Source organism: Dromiciops gliroides, chromosome 5 (assembly GCF_019393635.1).
Source record: "Dromiciops gliroides isolate mDroGli1 chromosome 5, mDroGli1.pri, whole genome shotgun sequence".
In the NCBI taxonomy this organism is placed as follows: Eukaryota; Metazoa; Chordata; class Mammalia; order Microbiotheria; family Microbiotheriidae; genus Dromiciops; species Dromiciops gliroides.
The window spans coordinates 57714313-57739372 of record NC_057865.1 but is presented as its reverse complement, the minus strand read 5'-3'; the positions used below and the strand labels follow the sequence as shown (position 1 = coordinate 57739372).

Below are 25060 nucleotides of genomic sequence, written 5' to 3'. Positions count from 1 at the left end.
ACATTTCTCTTTATGTCAATAAGTAGATCATTGAGCATTGTTTCTATAGGCACAGCTGTCACCTAGTCTTGTATAATTTTGACTTGTGTAGAAGTTACTATGTTTGGGAAAAGTCTTTGAGATTATATTTTAATCTACCAAGATTAGCCTTGTCCATTTTGGAGAAGGAAAAGAGGAGGAGGAAGAGGAAGAGGTGGAAGAGGAGGAGGAGGAGGAGGAAGGAAGGAAAAGAGACAAATATTTATGTAACACAAAGTTTTGCAAAGTGCTGTACATGTTATCTTCATTTATCTTCCCAATAATCCTATTAGTTAATTCAGTTTTACAAATTAGGATATAAAAGGTGAGAAGTTAAATGCCTTCCACAGGGTCATATATAGTGTGTGGCTAAGAGGGAACTTCAATTCCTATTGTGCTGACTCCAAGTACCATGCTTTTACCCATTGCACCACCTAGTTTCTAAGAAAAATGGGAGGAAGGTCCAAAGACCTTTATTATTTCTGATATAAGGAAAAAACATTCAGAAAGTTGTGAGTTCACTCTCATTACAGACCTTTAAGCAAAGGCTAGAAGAGCACTCATCATTTAGGTTGAAGAAGAAATTCTTAATTAGGTATGAGTTGGACTGGATGGGTAATGTCTACCTCTGCAATTCTGTGTTTGTATGATCCTGTCCTTAAGTCATTTGCTTTACAACAGCAGCAGCAACAACAACAACAACAACAACGTGGACTAAAGCTATTTTATTATATTATGTAAGCCTCTAAGTTATTGGATAACTATAAAATGTGGTCTACTATTAAACAATTATTTATGAGAGCCTGTCTATTTGTTATTACAGTGGAAAGCACTGCAGAGTAGAAGTTTGTCCATAAGGCTTAAGCATTCCCCCAAATTGTAGACTTACCAAAGTTTAAATAAACCATGGCTGTCTACAGGTGAGCCAATTAAAAGTTACTTCAGCTATGATAAAGGTATTTTTCAGATGTCTTTTTGGACTACAACATGGTACATATTTCCTCAATATCCCAGTTTTGGCATTATTCCTCTGCTACAATTTTTCATTTAAAGTGTATTTCCATCAGATTACCTGCTGTCTAGGGGAGGGGGGAGGGAGGGGTGGGAGGGAGAAAAATCTGAAATTGTAAAGCATGTATAAACAAAAGTTGAGAACTATCTTTACATGTAATGGAAAAAATAAAATACCTCATACATAAAAAAAGTGTATTTCCTAATTATTCTTTTAAGTTTGACTACATTTAAAAGAAGGCTCAAGTTTGTCAATGCTCCAAAGAGATCAAAGAACAAGGAACCAAACATACAAAAATATTTATAGCAGCTCTTTTTATGTTGGGAAAGAATTAGAGCCTGAGAGAGTCCCCATTAATTGGGAAATGGCTGAACAAGTTATGGTAGAGAAGATGATGGAATACTATTTGTCTATAAGAAATGATGAAAAACTTGGTAATACTTGTATGGACTGATGCAAAGCACAGTGAGCAGAACCAAGAAAATACTTTATATAGTGACAGCAACGTTGTAAAGATAAGCAATTCTGAAAGACTTAGGAACAAGACAGTGTCAAAATAATGACCAACCACAATTCCAGAGGATTTATGATGCAATATGCTACCCACCTTGAGATGGAGAGATGATGGATTCAGATTGAAGACTGAAACATATTTTCATCTATTTTTTTTCTTTTTTAGACATGACCAATGAAAGAATTTGTTTTATTTGACTATTCATATTTATAAAAAAAGTTTTGTTTTTCTTGACTTCTCAATGTGTGGGAGAGAGAAGGTGAAAAAGAGAAACAAGAATGAAAGGTGAACTAAAATTGAATTAAACTTTTTTTAAAAAAAGATAGAGGTCATCATTATCAATTATCCATATGTATTATCTTCCTAAGATATAAATTTTGGACAATCTTTTGTGGAAGAAAGGGAGAAGTGGAAACAGAAAGATTTACTTAAAAACAAACAAAACTTTGAGATATTGAACAGAACACTAAAAGAAGTTCATTAGAATCATTGTTATTTTTCATCACTGGGAATATAATGATTTTTTTTTGTAAAGGTGAGACAGATTTGTTTCACTGACTTTCTGCTAGTACTGGTGGAGGTTAGCTAACAAATGTCTTTCTGGAATAAGAAATAAACATCCACAAATGGAAAACCATGCTTGAGGATTCCTGTGAAAGCATGTGGCAAAGTAATTTGCATAGACAAACAATGATAAATGACATAACCAGTTCAGTCACAATTGAAACAACTTCAGATGGATGCATATTTATTGGATTCGTTAAAATTTCAACATGTTTTATAAAAACAAATGCATTTATTTTGTATATTGTTTTTTGTTTGTTTGTTTGTTTTTGCAGGGCAATGGGGGTTAAGTGACTTGCCTAGGGTCACACAGCTAGTGTCAAGTGTCCGAGGCCAGATTTGAACTCAGGTACTCCTGAATCCAGGGCCAGTGCTTTATCCACTGTGCCACCTAGCCACCCCCTTTTGTATTGGTTTTTGCATCAAATTAGAAAGCCCAAAGTGCAAAAGAATAGTTTATGAAAATACAGACTAAGCCACTAGCCTGTAGTATAGTGGTGAGCATTTTAAAATTATCATATACTCACTAAACCTGACCCAAGTCAATTTGTTGTTCTTTCTCCCAGAGAAGGCCCTTCTATACAGTATCAGATACACACACACACACAAACACACACACACACACACACACACACACACACTACACTCATTGGCTGGTGTGCAGGCATACACAGAGAATGTAAAATGTAATGTACTAGGGATTTGCAAGAAATCAAATTCACTTTTCAATTATTATTTCAATCCTAGCTGAAATACATGCTTTGTATTTTTTTAATCCACATTACTCAGGAATGTGTTAGACTAGAGGGCAACCTGACACAAGTGCCTGACACAATCAGTCATTTCAATCCTCTTTACAATTTCACACACAAACAAAAAAAAAATCATTGATTGAAACTGTGAATCACCTGGCAGGCAGCACAGGTAGAGATAAAATAAAGTCTCCTTTGCCACCTCAGAGTTTCCATACCAAAAGGGAAGTTCCAGTTTTCCTTAAAAGGGGGAAGGGGGACTTGATCCTTCTTTCTTGAAGTTCCTATTATTTTTATTATGGTTGCTGAATGCTTGAGTATTTTATAAAATCATCATAAATCAATGTTCATCTCATTTATAGATTATTTTCAACTTATTGTATTTCATTATAGATTTTTCAAGACCATGAGAATGACGGTATCAGAAAGTTCAGGAGAATTGTAAAGGTCCCACCATAACTGGGAAGTCTCCGCAACATTCAATATTACAATTGCAGGGCGAAGTCCTCAGAGGACAGTACTGTCCATCATCCAATGATTCATCATTTAAAAAAACAACAACAACAACAAAAAACTTTTCAAAATCTGGAGCCCTCAGATATTTTTTATTGAAAAAAATGGTTTTTTTCTTCAAAATAGTTTCAGTAGAGTAACTTTTAAAAAGCAGAATAATGTGGCAATTAGTGAACATGCCTCAGAGTCAAGAAGGGGGTTCAAGTCTCTCTGCTAACAGTGAGATGTGTGACCCTAGGCACTTACTCTTGGTGTCTCCCAGGCAGTACTCTGAGACTATAAATCACAGGGAAGGTGCTGACATGTATTGGCAGAGAGATTTTCCACACCTGGGAGTTTCCTCTACCAAGGAACTGACAGGTAGTGACTGTATCTGCTCTAGGAATTACAATGAGTAAAATACGTTTAACTCATTTCTCATTTGGGGGTTACTTTGAATTCTCTGAAAGTCTAAGCAATCGATGCATCAACAACTTTTCTCCCCCTAGAATTCAATACAGCTTTGTTTGTTATGTGTTAATTTCTGAAACTGAACCAAATACTTCTAAATATCCTTTCCCTCTAAAACATCTATTGTTTCTTGCTTGAGTATGATTCCTATGCAACCAAAATACTGCCTAACCCTGAACTGGTTCTGTCTCTACCTTAGAGCTAGATTCTCTACCTATGTAACTCTCTGAGTTGTCATTTTTCAGACTTAACTAGCTAAGGATGAAGAGAGTACCCTTTAGCTTCAACCATTTAGTTAGATACCACAAAGGCTTCTATGTATATAATAAAATAACCACCCCGCAAAAAACAAGTTGCTTTGCGGATCCACTAGACATACCTTTTCTTAGTCAAATAATACTACCATCTTAGCTTTATTAATTTTTTTTTTGCATAGAACTACCCTCAAAGTGATGGGGGAATAATATTAACCAGCGCTCCCAATTCTTCAGGATATTTGCTACTTATTTCTCTATGATTTCATTTAATGCAATGCAACCTCTTCTATTTTGAAACAGATCTGACTAGTATCAGATTCCCCCATTTCATGCGTTATACTATCGGAGTCAGTGATGATTTTTTGACAGTTGCTGCCAGTTTGTATGATGATGTGATAACTTATTTACTGGTGCCCCCCAAATATCAGGACTATGTTGAGAGCAGGGCAGAGTGAACAGAATGGTTTTGCAATTAGTTTTATCGAAGACACCACCCCTCCTACCTTCAGGATCTTTGTACAAGGGGTGTTAAAAAGCAAACACTGAATTTGCAATCAGAAGACATGGATTCAAATCCCCTGACTCAGAAACTTCAGGTGTGACCTTAGGCCAATCACTTTCATCTCACTGGGCTTCAATTTTCCGATGTATAGAATGAGGGCTTTGGAGATCATGGGGTAGAGCTAGAAGTGACCTGGAGGTAATTTAGTCCAAACTTCTCATTTTGCAGATGAGAAAACTGGGGCCCAAAGAGACTTTCCCAGTAAGATAGTAAGCAGTAGAACTGGGAATGGAATCCAGTTATTGTAACTCCAAATGCAATGTTCTTGCCTGAAACAAGCTTCCTTTTAGTTCTAAATCCTATGCCCTGTGTCCTCTTGCCCTTAACACTTCTTTCCCCCACCCCACACATATAGAGATATACTGGTGGGCAGCATCCTAGAGGCTTTTGCTCTCCAGGCTATACCTGAATGCTAGATCTCTTTGCCTGTGCTCTGCCTGCCTGCCCCCTGCCTCCTCCCTCTTCTGCTTCCTCTTCCTCTCCATTTATGGGCCAGATTCCACCACTGATCAGCATGACTGTTGTCCCCTTTCCTTTTTCTAATCTGGAGTACTTCACCCCTCCTTTCATAGGCTTGCAACATCCAAGTGAGAACTTATTCTAAATTATTTTTGATTTTTCATCTCTATCTGATTCTTAGTTCATTTATAAATATGGAACTACTGGCCTATAACAGCACCTAGATAAAACATGGTGCAAGCACTGTCCCATTTCTAAAGTGGATCAACCAAAGAGATTTGTGTGCCCTTACTTAATAAAGCTCATTACCTAGAAAAACTCAATTAGTACAGCACAGAAGACTTGTTTGTCCTGATAAAGTGGTTCCTTCACCTGGGATTATCAGATCATCAAGTCATTCTCCTGCCTACATCAACTTAGGAAAGTGCCACAGAATGAGATTCTTGATCCCCAGCCAATAGCAAGAAGAGAAAAGTGTTTCAAGGGGATTCTTCTCCTTTGGATACCATGAGCTGCTTAAGAATACAGTCATTTAGTGTTTGTTAAAATACACAGTCCACTGGTCCAAACCCAAGGTTGCTATTGGTTATGGGCTTCCTGGCTGAAGTGGAAGATTGCTGGAAGGGGAAAATGCTTTGCATTCCAACATGTAGGAGCATAAGTCAGAACTTGTTGGTGATGCCCAAACAGATTAAATTATTTTCTAAGTAATTGAGTACTCCTTTCCTTAAATTGGTAGGGCAATGAGGGAAGATAGAGTCCCAAGCCTGGACTTGGGAAGACTGGAGTTCAGATCTGGCTTCAGACACTGGGCAGGTCATTTGACCTCTCTTTACCTCAGTTTCCTCATTTGTAAAGTAGGGATAACTGCACCTACCTCCTAGGGTTGTTATGAGGATGAAATGAAATAACAATTGTAAAGCACTTAGCATAGTACCTGAAACATAGTCCTCGGTAGTGGTAGTGGGAATGGTAGTAAATCCTTATATATTACATTATATTGATTATATTATATTAAATATATTAGTAGTAAATTCTTATATAATATATATTATATATGATGTAGTAGTAGTTGTCATGGTCGTAGTAGTCTTACTCGTAGTCGTAGTCATAGTTGTAGTAGTAGTACTAGTAGTAAATCCTAACCCCACAGCAGCAAGACTCATTTATTAAGAATTATTGGAGAACTGGGGGGCAGCTAGGTGGCGCAGTGGATAAAGCACCAGCCCTGGATTCAGGAGGACCTGAGTTCAAATCTGACCTCAGACACTTGACACTTACTAGTTGTATGACCCTGAGCAAGTCACTTAACGCTCATTGCCCACCCCCCCCACACACACACACAAACTTTAAAGTATTATGGGAGCTCCACTTTGCACTCTGACACTTAATATCATCTCTGGCCATTTGAAGAGATAGCATATAAATAATTAAAAGTAACATTATACATAAAGGGGAAAATATGTGGATAGAAACATCCCAAAATAAAAATCCTTTCAGATGAAAAAATATTAAAAAACATTAAAATTAAATGTATTATTTAGGGATAGGGCCTAGCTTTTTGATTTCATTGGTATAAGGAGCTGGGGGTGTATTTGAGGGGGAGGGGAGAGGGAAACTCACACTGTCAATGCATATAGGGAGATGCCTCCTCTACAGTTTATTCTTTTGTTGAATTGCCTGGAGCCCAGAGAAGTTATATGACTTGCCTAGGGTGACACAGCCTGTATGGGTCAGAGTAGAGCCTTAACCCCGGGTCAGCCTCGCTTTGAGGTCAGCTCTCTATCTACTCTGCTACACTGTGACTGTAATAGCTGATGCTTATCAAGTAATTTTAACAAATCATTAGAAAATTGCTCTACTGAACACTGTTTTGAGGCCTTACTGTATTAGGATACTGTCTTAGGTGCTGCAACATCAAGCATCTCAAAAATATATAGGCCAATTTTGGCAGTACTCAACTCAAAAATGGGATTATACTCTGAAAATTCATTTGTAAATTCTGAACTTAAAAACCTTTGTGTTCAAAAGTGGAAATTATATTTTCCAAGAAACAATCATCTAAATATTGACTAAATTCTAAGGCAAGAACAAAAATGACAATTTAATCCATTTTGCATTTGACCTATACTAATAAAGTTCACCATATTAGTAATATATTGGGAGCGAGGGAAAGGGAGAAGGAGGGGAGGGGAGGGAATGGAAGGAAGATTAGGCCGAGAATAGATTAGGACTAGAAAGGGTAACCATTCCTCGGACATCAACTCTTCCTACTCTCTGGTAATTATAAACTCCTCCATTAGACTGAGAGGTCCTTGAGATCAGGAATTTTTTTTTACCTTTCTTTGTACCCCCAGAGTTTAGTACAATGTCTAGGACACAGTAGACATTAAATAAATGATAGTTGATTGACAATTCTTCCAATGAAGTATTGGTCTTAACAGTATTCAACAACACGTATGCAAGAGTTCTGACAGAGAAGTTGTTTATAATTCATTTTTCCCATAAATGACAAAATAAGTCTAATTAAGTCGCCATGTTACAGAAAAAATTTTTTTTAAATGTCAATGGCTCTCTCCTATTTATTAAATGAATCACAATATCTGTGGCCTGCTGTTCAAGGCTCTTTAGAACTGGGTGTAAATCCACCTTCTAGACAAGTTTCCACTTAATTTAAGCTAAAGCCAAAATGAAGGTCCATCTTTTGCAAACATGCCCCATTATCTTGCTTATCAAGTCTTTATTCTGCATGTAATAAATCATCCAATCACTCCTTCCTTATCAAAACTATTCATCTTGAAAGATCCAGTTTAAATGCTGCCATGTTGCCCATAGATACTTTTGGAACCAAGAATGTTTTCAGTCTCTACATTGACACGAAGAATTTGACTCCATTCAATTACTTTCCCTCTATTTTCTAAATTCGGGGTCTCTAGTCCTTCTCTATTCTATCCCCCCAACAAAAAGCCCTCTCCTTTTTTTAAACACCCAAAGCACTTTGCTGCTTTTGCTCTTTTGGCATTATCACACATATTGCCTTATATTTTGTATATAAGAAACCTATCTTTAAAAAACAAACAAAGAAACAAAACTACTTCAGGTCTGTTAAATCCCTGAATGATACTATTTTTTTTAGTGAGGCAATTGGGGTTAAGTGACTTGCCCAGGGTCACACAGCTAGTAAGTGTGAAGTGTCTATGGCTGGATTTGAACTCAGGTACTCCTGACTCCAGGACGAATGCTCTATCCACTGTGCCACCTAGCTGCCCCAATACATATGTTTTAAGCTTAAAGCAATGTATTTCCCAGAGGAGGCACTCAGTAAAGAAGAAAAACACACCTATGGAAGAGTGTCTAGTTGTTGGGTTTTTTTCTTTCCAAAATATAGAAGGCACCAACAACCCTTTTTTTTTTTTTGGGGGGGTGAGGCAATTGGGGTTAAATGACTTGCCCAGGGTCACACAGCTAGTAAGTGTTAAGAATCTGAGCCCGGATTTGAACTCAGGTCCTCCTTAATCCAGGGTAGGTGCTCTATCCACTGTGCAACCTAGCTGCCCCACCAACAACCTTTTTCATTCCCTCAGCAGGCAGCAGCAGCTTTTGGTTCTTGGCTAAATTGTACACTACTCCACCGGACCATATCCTCCCCTTTTCCACCTGCAGCTATGCACAGGTAAGCCACTTCCTATCCCAGCTTTCCCTGATTGCCTTTTCCAGCTATGTTCCTGGGTCCCTCTCTCCTCATATGGAGTTTTGTGCCCTGAGAGATATATCTCCTAAGTTGTATTTGCCTCAAATAGTTGAAGATTTCTTCCATGCCACTTGCTCAAGGAGACAGAATTTACAGACACTCTGAGGATAAATTCTCCCTCTTTAAAGAACTGAGAGAGGTGAAGAATTTGGGGGCAGAATGACACATAGTTTGGTGGCATGGCCAATATGGAGATTTCTCTTGACTGATTATGCATGTTTGTTTTGAGGGTTTGGTGGTGGGATGTGTGTGTGTGTTTTTTTTTTTCTTCCCTCCCTTCCCCCTTCCCCCTCTGAGGATGGGGCTATGGGAGGAAAGAAAAAAAATTAAGTGTTTAAAAAAAAAGAGCCAGAGGAAGGAAGTGTAAGATGACAGTAAAACAAAGCAAATGCAAGAACTAGAACCTGAAATCAAAATTTAAAAAATGAGATAAGTAAAACACAGAAAAAATAGCAGAAAAAGAAAGTTTATCCAAGAATTTCTCAGACTATCAAGGGGGGGGGCGGGGCGCAGGATGCTTTTACACCTGGCTTGTCAATCACATGTGATCATTTGTATCTCAATACCTAGAGGCAGCTGAGTGGCACAGCTGATAGAATATGGAACTTGGAATGAGGAAGATCTGAATCTGAATCCTGCTTCAGATACTTTAGCTATATGACTGAACAATTCACTTAAGCCTCCCTCTCCTCATCTGTAAAATGGGGATATTAATAGCTTCTAACTCGTGGGGTTGTTGTGAGGATTCAGTGAAATAACAGCTTTGCAATACTTTAAGCTATTGATGTCTATACACAGGTATATATGCATATTGTTGCTATTGTTTGGTTGTTTTTCAGTCTTGTCCAATTCTTTGGGGTTTTAAAATTTTATTTATTTTTTTGGGGTGAGACAATTGGGGTTAAGTGACTTGCCCAGGGTTACACAGCTAGTAAGTGTCACGTGTCTAAGGCTGGATTTGAACTCAGGTCCTCCTGACTCTAAGGCTGGTGCTCTGTCCACTGTGCCACCTAGCCCTTGTCCCATTCTTTGTGATGCCTTTGCAGGGGTGGGGAGGGGTTTCTTAGGAAAGATACTGGAGTGGTTTACCATTTCCTTCTTCAACTCATTTTATAGATGAGGAAACAAGCAAACAATGTTCAGTGACTTACCCAGGGTCACATAGCTAGTGAGTGTCTGAGACGATTTAAACTCAGGACTTCTTAACTTCAGGTCAAGCACTCTATTCACTGTGCTGCCTACCTGCTTCTCACTGCCTCTTCTCTTTCCCTCTCTGTAAGTTTCTAGATAGATAGATAGATGGTGTGTGGGTATCTGTGTTTGTGTGTGTATGTGTGTGTGTTACAGTAGATATATATGGTATATAAGTATATATGTGTTTGTGTATTCATATCAGTGTGTATATACATGTGTGCACATGTATATATACACATACATGTTCGTATTCACATACACCCATGGATGTGCACATACTTGAGTTTATGCATGCATATACATGTATTCACATGTATCTACATGCACACAGGCATATATTTTCTAGGCATATAATACATCAAGAATCCATACTTTCATGAACATGGCAACTGTGTTACCAAGGCAGATCAGTCCATTTCTACATTTTAGAAGACTTTCTTCACTGATTTATGTGGCTAGTGTCCCATTTTCCAGTAAGGAAATTTTCTAAGACCATCTAGGCTGGTCTTCCCAAAACATATTCAATCAGTCTCACCAGGCTCATGCTCAAAACCCGAAATTGAATTTGATTGCGCTGGCCAGAATTTGTACTCTGCTAGTATACCCTTTGAAAATGAAGGGTCATCTCCTGCCACAATGAGTCATCAGAATAAGATTTTAATGGACTAGAACTAACTTAATGCTAGGTAAATGAGGTCACTCTGTACTTCACTCCATTTTTGCCCCAAATATAGATAAAGGAAAAGAACTCAAGGAACGGATTCAGAGAATGATGGACATGAAGAGATGAGTGCCACATGGGTGATGAAAGGCTAATAGAACTGGCTTTGCTTAGCCTAGATAAAAGAAAACAGAGAGATGGATTACTAATAATTTCCTAGAATGTGAAATTTACAGTTGAACAACTTTCCAAGAACAGAAATAAGAGGAAATAGATTTAAATAACATAGGTGGAAATCAGCTCAAATACCCCAAAGATCTTACTTAATTGCAATCATGAGACACTGGGATACATTATACAAAAAAGATTTGATACTCCTTCAATGTATTTTTGTTTTGTTTTGTTTTTAAGTTAGACAACTTTCCACTCTTAACTACCTATGTTTAGGTGATCAACTGAAGCTGTGACTAGTGAGTTTTTCAAATTTGCAAGTTGTTCTCACCAATGACTTAATTTCAGGAAGGCTTTTCTGCAAATGGAAGTGGTTTTACTTCTGACTCCTCATTCATTCATTCACTCATTCATTCAAATACTTAAATACTTCTAAATTGCTTACAATATGTAGCTACTACTAGTCTTCTACCTCACAGTGGCATGATGTTTACATATATTTCTGGGAAATTCAAGCTGCAGTAGGTACTACCAAAGTGGAAGTTGTTGAGTACAGGCTCAGAAAGTGGACACATCTTCATCTAAACAGCAGCCTAGCTAAATTCAGAGTGAATCATCAATAGAAGATTGACCATCAAGGTATGAGTGTATGTCTATTTGTATGTGCTTGTATGCCTGTGTGTATGTGTCCATTTCATAGATGACTTATGGGCATACAAACATGCAACAATATGTTGAATCATTGAAGAATACTGTGTTTAAGGCAGTTGGCCCAATCCTATATATGACTATCAATCTAGTCTATCTCTATCATCTATCTACATATACATATCTATACACATATACACACACAGTTATGTCTTTTGAATGGTGGTAAAAAGAATACAGTAAGGAAGAATCTTGGAAGCTAGGTAACAGTGGATAGTGTGCTGCTCCTGGAGTTGGGAAGATTCATGTTCTTGAGTTCAAATCTGATCTCAGACACTTACCAGCTGTGTGACCCTGGGTCAAATCACTTAACCTTTTTTATTCAGTTTTTACATTTGGGAAAATGAGCTGGAGAAGGAAATGGTGAACTACTCCAGGGATTTTTGCCAAGAAAATCCTAAATGGGGTCATGAAGAGTCAGACACAACTCAATGACAACAACAACAAAGGAAGAAATCAGGGCATAATGTGACAGGCAAAAGTATATTAATGATATCTAGCCAGACTTTGCCACCTTAGTTTTTCCAATTAATTTTTTTTCCCTTGCTATTTGAACACTAGCATCTTCTCTAGAGAAATCAATTTAATGAATGGTGTTATTATTATCAGACAATACTGCTTATTGAATTGTAAATCACTTTGTAGGAATTAAATCTTTTGTGTTTTATGCCCTTTGAAATGTTATTCTGATTTATAGTGCTCCAAAAATAAATAAAAAATAATAACACACTTTCCCCACACTGGGTTGGTTAAGTTAGACCTTTATCTTCAAGGCTTTTGATTTGTCACCAGTACTTCCCAATCTCTGGCATCTCAGAAATTCACATTAATCATAAGCCCATAAGAGAGTTGGCAATCTCCCAGACTTTTGGGTCCTCCATCTCTGATATGGCTATATTGCTAAGTGACCAAGATTTAACCCAAGAGAAGATTCTAGAATACATTGGACTGAACAAATAGAAAGCTGAGTCAATACAATGGGGGAAGTAATGGGTCCAACCTACATTCCATGTTTTTGTTTTCGGGAGCAGATCCGTGTCTGTAACCATCCCAGAAAAGCGTCAGAGTTCAATTTAAGATCACAGTACAATGTGTGGCTGACAAATCTGTTTCCCTTATTTTGCAAACCTTTGAATTAAAAGCGTTTCTTCAAACCAAAGATTAAACCAATCTGGCTGTCTTCATGAATTGACTTTGCACTCTCTAGAAAATGATGGTGTCATCTGCACAATGACTTTGGAATCATGCATATTTTGTTTTTCTGGTTGTTTTTTTTTTCTAAATGTCAGGAATTAGCAACAGATGTTGAAAAGATAATGATTGCTAAATAACAAAGATTAAGAAATAAAACAGACTGTTGGTTTATTTTCTTTGAAAGATACACAACTTGGATCAGCATGTATGTAAGACTTGGGCATGTAGGAGCTAGCCACAAATTGTGTTGATATTGAGGTCTATAGGGATTTTGAAATAAACTACATTTTAGCTCATCAGTGGAAAAATACATAAAGATTGTTTTTTTCTTTTTAGGGGCTATAGTCTGAAAAGTTGACAAGTACACTTTTTAAAAAAAAATACAATTTTCTTTCTTGAAGTTCATAATAATTATCTAAGTAGTAAACCTTAATGAGAATACTAAATCCAAGGGGTTTAACTCTGTTCCCAGCAACCCAACACTGTCCTTTGAACATGTTTTTAATGAGGCCAAATGACATTTTCTGTGTGTCTTTTAAATTAAATTTCACCAGAGACTAGTACCACAGGTGAAATCCAAATAAATGTTTATTACTAACAGGAAGACACAGATAAAACACATTATCACATTTATAGGTCTTTTACTCTCTCTTATCTGTGGGCATTACTGATATATTTTGGAATAACATTAGAATGATGCTCCTTTACATCCTTCATTTATAGCAGCCACTAATATTTCCCAGTTGTTTTTCCATAGTCACTTTCTCCCATTAGATTGTCAGCTTCTTAGGGCAGGGATTGTCTTTACATTTGCTTGTATTTGTCCCTCCAGTGCTTTGCACTGTGCCTGACATTTAAGAAATGCTTGTTGCTTTGTCTTATACCCTGGACAAAACAGAGCAGTGACTCACAGGCTAACTAGTTTTCATAGTACACCATACTTCTGGGAGGACCAATTAGGAATTACCACCCTCAATAAACATGTGCAGCACCAGATTCTGTGCTCTCAGAATCTTGCATCATGTAGACAAAGGGACATTCTCAGGCCATCAGCTGCTTACATTTTAATGAGAGAGATAAGACAAACAGATAAACACATCATTATTAAAGGCCAATGGAGAGCAAATGTCAACAGCAAAATATACTGCGGTTTCCCAATATGACCTATCATATTAACATAGTTTATCAGAATCTCTACTTGTGGTTACTATATTTAACAGCATTACAATCAAGCTAATCAGCAATAGATGTAAAGCATATTTAGTAAATATTTAGCTGAACAAGAGAAACAAAACACTCTAAATACTGTAATGTACATTTGAAGAACAGTGGCGAAGCCAAACAGATACAAATCTAGATTTGATATGATCTTGCCAATACCAAAATATTCTGATATAAACAGTAAGAATGCACAAACAAAATCTTACACAATCCATGATGTAATAGAACGGGATGTTTTAAGTTATTTAGGAAGACATTGGACTGGAATGTAATAGAATGCCTCTGTTGTCTAAAGTTACCTCCAACTGTGCTCATAGGGATCTAGGGTCATCAAATGTGTCCAAGTTGATAATGTTCATTAAAGTTCATTAGTTAACAAGGTCAATTTAAAGAAAAAGGAAACTAAAAAAACAAACCAAACAAACCCCAGAAAAGCCCAAGGCTAGGAGAACCTTAGTGAATAGATTGAAATAATGACTGATTTTGTAATGAGAGGACCTGATAATGAGTCCCAGTTATGCTACATACTAACTCCATGACCTTGGACAAAATACCTTTGGGCTTTGATAGGTTAAATTCTTTGGGTTGTCTCCCTCTCCCTCCCCATTCCCTTATTCCCTTTCCATCCCCCTCCTCCATCTGTCTCTGTCTCTCTGTCTCTCTGTCTCTCTGTTTCTGTCTCTGGCTCTCTCTCCCCCCTTTCTCCCCCTATCTCTTCCTGTACCTTTCCCTCTTCTTCGTCCTCCCTCTCTCCTTCCTCCCCAAGTCCTTCTCTTTCCTCCCCACCCCCATCTCATCACTTTCTCTCCCTCCTCTGTCTCCCTTCCTCCACTCTCCCTTCAACAAGGACTTGGAACAGTTTGTATCCATTCAACTGAGGAAATTATACCCCAGAACTCTCCACTGAGGTTAGAAAGAACATTTCTAGTTGAGATGTTAACATTGAAGGAAGAGGTGGGAATTTTAATTTGGCAATGTAATTTCATTGATATAGGGAACTAGTGATGCCATTGACATAGTCAGGTTTTGTCAGAGGGGATACGTCAGGCCACCTGAATGGAGGTCTTCTTGACTCTGGACCTGTCTCTCTACTCACTGTAAAAAGCAACCTTCAGTAGCAGTAAAAGAAGTTAATTTGTAAATGAGTAAATCCATAGAAATATTTGATAATCCTATCTTTGTAACTCAGTGACTAAGAATGGCTAAATTACTTTTTAAGGATGCCAACTTTCTCCCATTTCTAGAAGTACTAATTAATCAGAGCCATTGTAGGGACAAGTATAGTCATTTTAAGAGGAGATTGAAATCAGAGTGAATATGAAGTCAAATGAAAGAAGGCCTCCTTTGGAGCCTACCCTTTTGTAGAAGGGGAAGGGTAGGGCACCCACACCTAGGAGTTCATCAGTGTTTGGAGCTCCATTGGTGTGAATGCCATCTCTGGATGCAGATCAGCAGCAGTTCTGCAACTGAAGCATCCTGGGGGCACTAAGAAATTAAAATGACTTGTAAAGAATCCCAGAGACAGAATGTATAAGAGGTGAGATTTGAACCTCAGGCTTCCAGATTCTGAGGCTGGCTATCTTTCCACTTCAGGCTACTTTTTTTTTTTCTTCAGGCTACCTTTCTTGATGAACGTTATGCACTTAAATCTCAAGTTTATAGAATTATCCAGTCAGTGAAACACGGAAGAGGAGAGATAGCCATAACACAGTAGTAAAGTGAATATGTGCCATTCTAAGTCACATAGCTACCAAGAGACAAAACTGAGAATTGAAGCCAGGTCTTTCAACTCCAAATCCAAGGCTTTTTAAAAAAATGTTTTTCTGGGCAAAATAAAAAAGTCGGTAACCGAGTAAAATGGTTGCATGAAATTGGCTGCAAAAACAAACAAACCCTGATCATGACTCTAAACATTACCCCAAATACAGATTCAGAGGACAGGAACTCAACTATTCTGGCACTCATCACTCTAATTCATAGGGGAAAGAAAGTAAGAATGTACAAGATAAAAAGAGAGATAAACAAAAAGAAAGAACTGGGGAGAGAGAAGACAGAGATAGAGACAGAAAGAGACAAATACAGAGAAACACAGAGATAGAGACACAAGAAACAGATACAAAATCAGAGAAAGAGAAATCCAGAGACAGAGACAGAAACAGGGATGGAGAGGGCAAGGAATAAATGTGACCTCAAATTACAAAGAATTTTAAAAAAACAAACATATTTTTACTCTTGACTGTTCTTTTTCCAGAAAGTATATTTCTGCTCTTGTTAAACAACAAATAAATGATATGACAACCAAAGAAATCATCTTAAAAAAGCATTACTACTTTTCATAATTATCAGTTTCATACTGATAGCTTCATTCTCACAAAATCAGTGTAGACCAGGAGATTCTTCTCTTGGGAAATTCCAAAGGAAGCAAAAGATGCACCTATAATTCAATTCAACACACATTTATTTAGCACTGACTATATTCAAGACATTGTTAGGCACTAAGGGATACAAAACCACAAGTGAAAGTCCTTGCCCTCAGGGATTTTACATTCTACTGGGATTATGCAATCCTATGGAGGATTGAGGCAAAAGAGACCTACAAGTTTGCAGAAGGATATTTATGAAGAAATATTAATGTATTCAAAGTAGTCACAGGATGAGAAGCCTGGAGAGAAATATGTTAATAATCCTCAGGTATTTCAGAGGAATTTAACACAGAGATAGTATTTTCCCTGGAGATAAAACAGGACAATATGAGGACAGGTTTCATTTCGAATAATGATACACTTCCTGGCAATAAACACCAGAAAAAGGAATGTATTCTCAGGAGTTCCCCATGAGAAGCCATATATCCATTTGTCCAGATTCATCAATAGGAAGTACAATTAGTAGCTTTATTTTGTTTTCTGAATTCTTCTAGAGCCTTCCTATTTAGAGATTTAAAGCATTTGGGATTAGTGATTCATAAGAGATTCCCTGATTTAAAAAAAAGAAAGAAAGAAAAAGAAAAGAGTCCATGAGGTAAACTGATTTTTTAAGTAAAAAATTTAATTAATAATATAGAGCATATAGTATTGTATGTCATTCAAAATGTTTTCACACATATTATCACACTGGAAAACAGAGAGATAAGAACGACAGTAAGTAAGTCACCCAAGGTAATATGAATGAATAGCAGAGCAGGAATTAGAATTTACACTCACAAATCTTAATTTTTTGACTTATCTCTGCAAACACACTGCTTCTAAAATGTGAAACACATTTGTGGAGAGTAAAATTTTTAAACATTTAAATTTAAACCTGTAGAAAGATGATATTTTTAAAAATCCCATTATGAAATCATAATTTCTCTAAAGCAAAATATCTCTTCCTTCTGTATTCTCCTTGCCCAGTTTACTGGGTATTTTCCATCGTTATACTGTATGTAACCATACTTTACCCTGAAAGAGTTTCTGAAGATAAAACTTAACTGAAATGTAGATTTCCTTAAAGATTTTTAGTTTACAGTATACCCTCACATAACCTGCAACCTAATTTTTAATTCTCTCTTATAAAATAAGATCCTTCATCTCTGAGCTCTCAAATCACTAAGTAGACTTTTGAGTGTAACTATCCTTCACAAATCATTTGAATTAATTAACCTGTCATTCAATAACCAAGAACCATGAAGTTACCCATTAACTCACTACATGCTCCCTTTTAATACCATCTTCTTCCCCCCAAAAATGACAATGCCTTTCTCCAATTCTAGGTACCTAAGGAGTTAAAAGCTTGTAACACTCTCGGCATGTGTCAGCTGGGGTGCTCTCAAAACAAATACTCTACCAGCAAGGAATCTTTCAAACCACATATTTACTTCAAATGAAAATAGAAGTAAAAGAGCAAGGGGCAGGGGCAGGGGGAGGGGGGGGGCGGCGCGGGTAGGACAGAATTGACTTAGAGAAATGAGGATCAGAACAGCACAAATAAGCAAGAATGATTTGCTGACGAAGGTTGCTAGGTACAGTACAGTCCTTAAAATCAGAATATGGCCTAGATGCAAAGTTTTCTATTGCTGTGGCCTGTGATCCCTCATTATTTTTGTCGTTGTTTTACAGGTGGCTGAAACATACTGCTCATGTCATAATGCATTGTGGGCAGTAAACATCTGTCAAGCTTGTTTCATCTTATTTATGTATTTAAAGTAAGGCTCCCTCCAAGTCATCAAATCATGCCTTGATGCTTATTAATACCACTTTAAACCTCACACAGACATGTCTCCTCTCAGTTCAAGCAGCAACCACCATGAAGAAATAAGAACAATCCCTCGATAAGGTAAAAACTTAAACATTCAGAGTGGGAATTAACCTGACGTCCTTCTGCAAACATTCACATCCAGGAACTGTTTTGATTCACACACACACACACACACACACACACACACACACACACACACACACACACACTATACATATATGTACGTTTGTATATATGTATACGTATATATGTATATGTATATACTCTTCAACTATTCAGCCCAAGAAAAACCGGTACGATAAGTCTTTAAATAAGAGAGTAAGGTATTCTCATAAAGTTATATCTTAAGATTTCTTATGTGAGTGATGCAATTAATAAACCTTCTTAGCTAACAGAGCACCCCTTATTTGCTGAGAATTTGTTCCAGTTTACTAAGTATATTTCACTTTTATATTCAAATGATTAATTTAATCTACAAAAATCTGAAAAAATGGAGAATTTCTCCCCCCATTCATAGTCACTCTTTTATAGGTAGCAAGATCAACTAGATGCAGAGAAAACATTGCAGGACAATTAATCTGAAAGATTTTGGAAAAGCACAAGGTTTTTGCATCACAGAAATTAACAACTTCTCTGCCCTCTAGTGGTTACAAAACCAACTACAATAATTAGTATTTGGTAAAATGTCCCTGTAAGATATCAGGTACTCTCCCCATGTCTCTTTGTCAAATATCTATATCTATCCATTTCTACATTTAAGGTAGCTTATTGCACTTCATAAAATGTCAAAGGTATTGGACAAATAGCTGTGCTTTCCAAAACTAAACTTTGAAATGGGTGAATTTCTCATCTTGGCCTAAACTTTTTAAGAAGCCTAGTTTTCCCCTAGTTTCTATTTTTTTTGGGGGGGAGGGGTCCTATGCTAATTTTAATGAGCAAAACATCTGTTTCCCTTCATTTGAAACACTATTAAATATATTGTATTATTATATTATTATTTAGTCTTCTATTGAAAATTGTCATACATGTGATAAACATATGCTATTTAATGAATTACTTCAAAGATTTCCTCTAATAACAGAAAATCTGCCTGCCCAGGGAACAGAAAAAAAAAATTCCCTGGTGTTCAACAGAGCTTTTAGGCAGTTCTTATATCTTAACTTCAATGAACAGGCAGAGCAAATATGTATATATATATATATATAATTTTTTTTTTAAATGCACCCTCCCTTGAGTCTACACTCTTGTAAATTGTCCAGGCTCTTACTCTCCCTGCCCCCACCCTCAGTCCCAAATTAAACCTGTAGGTTTTCTTCTGGCTGCTAATTCTAGTCTTCTCTATTTTCTCAAATGGAACCTTCTTCAAATTCATTCTCTGACCAATCAGAATGGAATGAATTACACCCTCAGTTTGGGAACTTAGACTAAATATTTTTTTTAATTGCACCATATGTACTATTTTCAGAAGTAAAATATTTGTGAAAATAAGAAGTATCAGCAAGAAAAGAAAAAGCTAAATATCTGCTGTCCTATCTTCTATTTAGACTTTTTATTTATTAACCTTCAAGTGTTTTTCTTCACATAAGGCTAAGGAAATTCTTCAAAGTTAAGCAATTCAATATTCCCTGATCTGCGTAATTCAAATTTTACCCCTAATCCTTCAGGATTGGATAATTTATTTCCTAAAGTGTTTAATACACATACGACCCATAGTGTGTTGCACTGCTTTAATCAAAATGGAAATCATTATAGAATTTTGAGCTGGAGTCTTAGAAACAACCCAAGCCACCTCCTTATTTTTACCAACAAGGAAAATGAGACTATAGAAGTGACACGACAGCAAAGGCAAAAGTCAAACCAGTGCCCAAGGTCGTACCCAGTGGCCGAAGCATGAGTAAAACCACTTTCCTCAAGTCCAATTCCAATGTTCTTTCCTCTATTCTAGTCTTCTTCTGCTATATCACAAATGGTTACCAAGCTTATTGAAATGATTAATTTCTCACCAGGGAATTATGAATCAGCAAGAAGCAGTGACCAAAAATCTGTAAGCTCTAGCTACTTCACCCATAGGTCAAGAAACAACCACCTGTGTGTTTGGAGAGTACAAGTGTACAACTCCATATAACAGGCCCACCTTAAAGTGTCAATGAACATTTATTAAGCGCCTTCTAAGAGAGAGACATTGGACACAGAAATGTCCTTTAACCTGTTGATTCTTAGCAAAGTAATAAAGTCAAGAGAGATTAGAGGGGTCCCAGGTCAACACCTGCACATCCCTTTTAAAACTGAAGTGATTGAAGTAGGCCAGCTTCTACTATTGAGGTTCATGTGAACTGCCAAAGCTTTCATAGAAATCTTTCAAGGTCTACCTTTAATGTCATCTCCCTTGGAAACATGCCAGACCCTCTAGCAGGCAGCTACAGCTCTACTTTGCCTCACCAAAGCAAATCACCATCAGATAATCACTTTGATTTCTCGTGGTTCGGTACAGGAGAATAAATAGCTGAGTGTTCTTCAACATACACCAACTTTCCCCCTCTGATTCCAATAAACAATATGGTGATGCCATGCTGGTGAGACAATCTATTGTTGCTTGGTTCTAGTGGCACTTCTCAGATGATCATGGCTCAGGAAATATAGCCAAGTCCCTGTGTCACCATGGGACAACATTTTCAGAAACCTGGTTAAGTGCCCGTGTTCCTAGGCAACTGATCATTGATTCAGGAGCTCGATTCCCGGCTACTGTTAAACATCACAGGTGCCTGGAGTAGCCTGGAACAGCTAGCAGTACCATCAAGGGGCCAGGTAGTACTGGTCCAGTCTGGACTAGTGGGTCAGCTGGTGGAGCAAACACCACCAGTTCCGCCTTAGCTGGAGGATGTGACCCTCCTTCTGCAAGCTTTGCCAATAAGAAAAGCAGAATCAGGAGGAGGAAGGTGTGGAAATAACCAGGGGATGGGGTAGGGATGGCAGGTCCATGGGAGGAAACCCTAACAAGTTCAGGCTCGCCGGTTCATTAGTCAGGGCTGGACAATAGGTTAAGGAGGTCTGCCTCTCCAGACAATCACCCTCTTCCTCTCCTCGGTCCAGCCTCTCGCCCTGGGGAGGGTGTGACGGTCCAGGGGAGAGACAGGGTGGATGGAGTGTCTGACATGACAAGACCAGTGGGACCTGTTTTCTTTATGACAATCTCACAGTGGAGATCTGTACACCCTCCTTTCCCACCGCAGCTCTAAGTCTCTCAGGTGGTAGTAAGAAGAATAAGTAGGCGTCAGTGGTAGTACACTTTAGGGATCAAGCCAGTCCGGGGTTATCCAGGAAAGAAGGGGGCTTTAAGCCCACCGGTCCGTTTGCCCTGATCTCCTGCGAGTTGCTGCCTCCTTCCACCTAGGTGGGGAATCTCTTAGACATTTCCGAACAGTCAACCCTATCCCCACAAATCTACCCTTTCCCAACTACTATCCCTTTCAGTCTAGAGCTGAAGTTTGCCCCCCACCCCCACCCCCAAGCAAGAGCCTTAACTTTCCCGCAGGGGCAAAAAAGGAAAAGAAAAAGAGGTCCGCATCTCACATGCACAATAGAGAAGTAAAAACGCAGCTTACCATTGGTTTGATTTATGGTCTCCCCTTCCGCATACCGAAACCGGTCCATTAAAAAGTGGCAAAGTAATACAACTCCAGCTGTGGCCAGCTCGACTTTCCTTAACCTCGCCATAACGCGGATACCTCCCCCTGCGCCCTCCCCCCCCGAATTTATTCTTCCAGAGCTTCTTCCTTAGGGCTGCAGGACTGACTGAGGAAGGAGGGGTGGGAAGAAGGGGGCCAGGAAGGAAGAGTGCTGCAGACCACAATCACAGCGGGATTAAGTCGCCCTTTTATTTGGATCTGATTTCACGTACCGGGGAAAGTAGAGGAAGATGGGGGGAGGAGGAGAAATGGGAGGAGATGGGGAGGGGGCAGTGTAATGCTCCCAGTATCACTCTGGAGCTCTTCTTAGGCTGCCGGGCCAAGCAGATCTCAGTCCAAAACCAAGGAAAAACTGGAAAGAATCAAATCAGTTGCACGCAGCCCGGGCTGCAAAGTGCGTTGCAAAGTCCTGGGATCGTAGTCAAATCGCGTTGGGCTCAAGGGGTCCTCCTCCTTGTTAGACAGAGCCCCCTCCGGAGCTTGCGGATGCTGACTTCCCTGCGCGCTGGACCCCTCCACTAGCTGGATTCAAAACAATTCCCACTTCCGAGGGAGCAAAGCCACTGCGCCTCCTCCAAACGGGAGGCAACAACAGTAGGAGGAACTTTTCCCTCCCCGACCTTGTTATTGCCACCGCTGGGGAAGAGGCAGCCCCCACTGGGTTTCCCAGGTCTCCGGGGACTGGAAGGCGGTCGGCTCTGGCCGCCGGCACCGCAAGTTTCGCTTCTTCCCTTTGCCCAGGGCACGACCCCTGGCTGCCAGTGCTCCCCGCTGCCAAACAGACGGCAGCCCCCACACCAACAGCCGAGCTGTTTGCAAGATTCAGGCTGCAGTAGAATCAGAGATCCGATGCCAGGAGGCAAAAGGAGCGGGGGAGGGGAGGAGGAGAAGGAAGAGGAGGAGGTGGAGGAGGAGGAGGAGAGGGGGGGGAAAAAGTCAGGTTGGAACCTATCCTGAGACGGATTCTATTTGCTAAAGAGGAGAGCGAGCAGAAATCCGATGGTAGCAAGGGGCGAAATAGTTTGGTGACTGCCAGAAAGCCCGCCAGCCGTGGCTCCCTGCCTCGACACTTTGGGGAGTGAAGGCAGCTCTTGCAATTTGCCTGAGCTGATGGAGCTGCCCTCTTCCTCCTCCTTCCTTCCCTCCCTCTCTCCTTTCCTCCCTCCGCCTTTCTGCTCCAGGCTTCTCCCACCTTCCTCCTCTCTAACAGGCTGCCGGAAGCGACCTGGCCAATGGCAGCATTTTCCCCCAGGGGTCTGAGAGAAGTCGGGAGGAGATGGAAGGCTGAGGCAGAAAGAAAGGGAGCGCTTGGGGGACTGACTAGAAGGAGGACCGTGGCGGGGGCGCTGAGAAAAGGAAGGAGGACCGGAATGCCTTCCGCACGGAGCCTGCTGGATAGAGCGAGCTCAGCCCCAGGCGCTCTTCCCGGGGGGCTGCCCGAAGCGACCCGGACACCGCTGGGATCCGGTGCCTGGGCTCTGGGCAAGGAGTGGGCGGCTGGAGATTCCGGAGTGGAACACGCGGCCGCCACGCGCGGGGCTTGGCCACGGCATGCGAAAGGATAATGGACAGTTCTTGCTCCACTTGCCCCCCCCCCCCGCCCCCACGAGGACTGGCTGTGACCATCTTTGTGACTGGGGCTAGAAGAAATATTGGATCCGACCAGGGGCATTGGGATGGCGGACCAGGAGACAATGCCTTTGGAGAAGCCAGGACGCAATTAGATTTCTCCTGGTATCTGCTGTGTGTACCTGTTTCTGCTGCTACTGCGGCTGCTACCGCTTTGTAAAGTAGCCGGGAAGAGTGAAGCGTGAGTTTAAATACGAGCAGGGACCCCGGATCCTCTTCGTTACCGGGGCTCGAAAATGCTGTCATTTCTAACAGCATCAAACCCCTTCCCTCTCCATCCCCCACCGCTCCCCTTAACTAGAGTTAGAGCTACCCGCCATTAACCTGTGTGTCTTTGAATATAATTTGCACATATTTATGTCAGTCTCCAAAGGGAATTTGGCTCCTACATCTAATTCCCTGTGGCATCCCTTGTCTGCAAAAGGTCAACCCCTGGCTGCCCTAAACCCTTCACTCCTCGCAGAAGTTCACAGCTCAAGGCGAAGGCGGTTAAGACCCAGGAAAGGCAGACAGGGAATATTTTTTTGAAGTTGGGGGTTGAGTAGGATGGGGCAACAGAAGTCTCCCCTGTACTCCAAAATATTGAGTCTTTGAGAATGCAAGTATTCTGCCAAACTGATCTCCCAACAAGTACACAACATTAAAAAAAAGGCGATAATGATGTTCTCAATAGTTCATTCTTCTCTCTGCCATACTCCTGCCCGCACCCCCTCCTCTTCTTCCTGTTTCCCCTTTCTCTTTCCCAGCTGTCACTATAGGTAAAACACTGGGCATGCTCAGTACCCAAGGCAGGGCTCTATGGGGAGCTGGAAGCTTTCACTGCACAGCAGATCATGCTACCTGCAGCGGCGGCAGCAGCCAGTGTCTCCTAGAAGCCTCTGAACACAGCAAGTTGCAAAACTCCAATGCGGGATGAGATCAAAACTTGAGGTGTAAGTCACTTTGTTTGTTTACTTAGCTTCCTAGGGAAGCCTCCCCTCTCACGAGAGTGGGGATAAGCTATTTTTAAAGAGTTCTTTCCTGCCCTCCTCCTATCACACCCCTCTGACTCTGTGTCTGGCTTTCTCCCTCCCTCTCCTCCTTTCCTTCTCGCTTTCCCCCTCTCCAGTCCTGATCCATACCTTTCTGTTCTATCCTATCATCATCAATCCTTCTCCTCCTCCTATTCCTCCTCCTCCTCCTTCTTCTCTCTCTCTTCTCTCTGTCTCTCTCTCTGTCTCTCCCCCTCTGCTGTCTCTCAATATATTTGTCTCCCTGTCTCCTACTACCAGCTTTTAAAAGTTACAAAGTTCTGGGGGTCAATTAGCATGATACAAAACACAGAACCGAACTGTGAAGCTTCTCCCTGTCTAATCCAAAAGTCCAATAAAATTGTACACTTTAGTTGACACACATAAAAGTTAGTGAGGCAACTCCTAAACAATACTAGGCACCTTTCTTGTGAGTTCGGCACATTTAGCTAGTGGAATTCTTACTTCAAAGTGACAATGTCAACAATGTAATTTAAATTA

General features: G+C 39.8%; 1 protein-coding gene across 2 annotated transcripts in view; it reads right to left on the bottom strand.

Annotated features, from left to right (window-relative positions):
• Positions 1 to 23511, bottom strand: part of PLXDC2 (plexin domain containing 2) — a 501202-nt gene extending 477691 nt beyond the window's left edge. Inside the window, exon 1 of one of the 2 annotated variants that reach the window (XM_043966481.1) lies at positions 21837 to 23511. In XM_043966481.1, the coding sequence (XP_043822416.1) occupies positions 21837 to 21948 (112 nt within the window). In that variant the 5' untranslated portion in view covers positions 21949 to 23511. The remainder of the gene's footprint in view (positions 1 to 21836) is intronic. The other variant, XM_043966482.1, reaches the window with a different exon arrangement.
• Positions 23512 to 25060: the final 1549 nt, after the last annotated feature.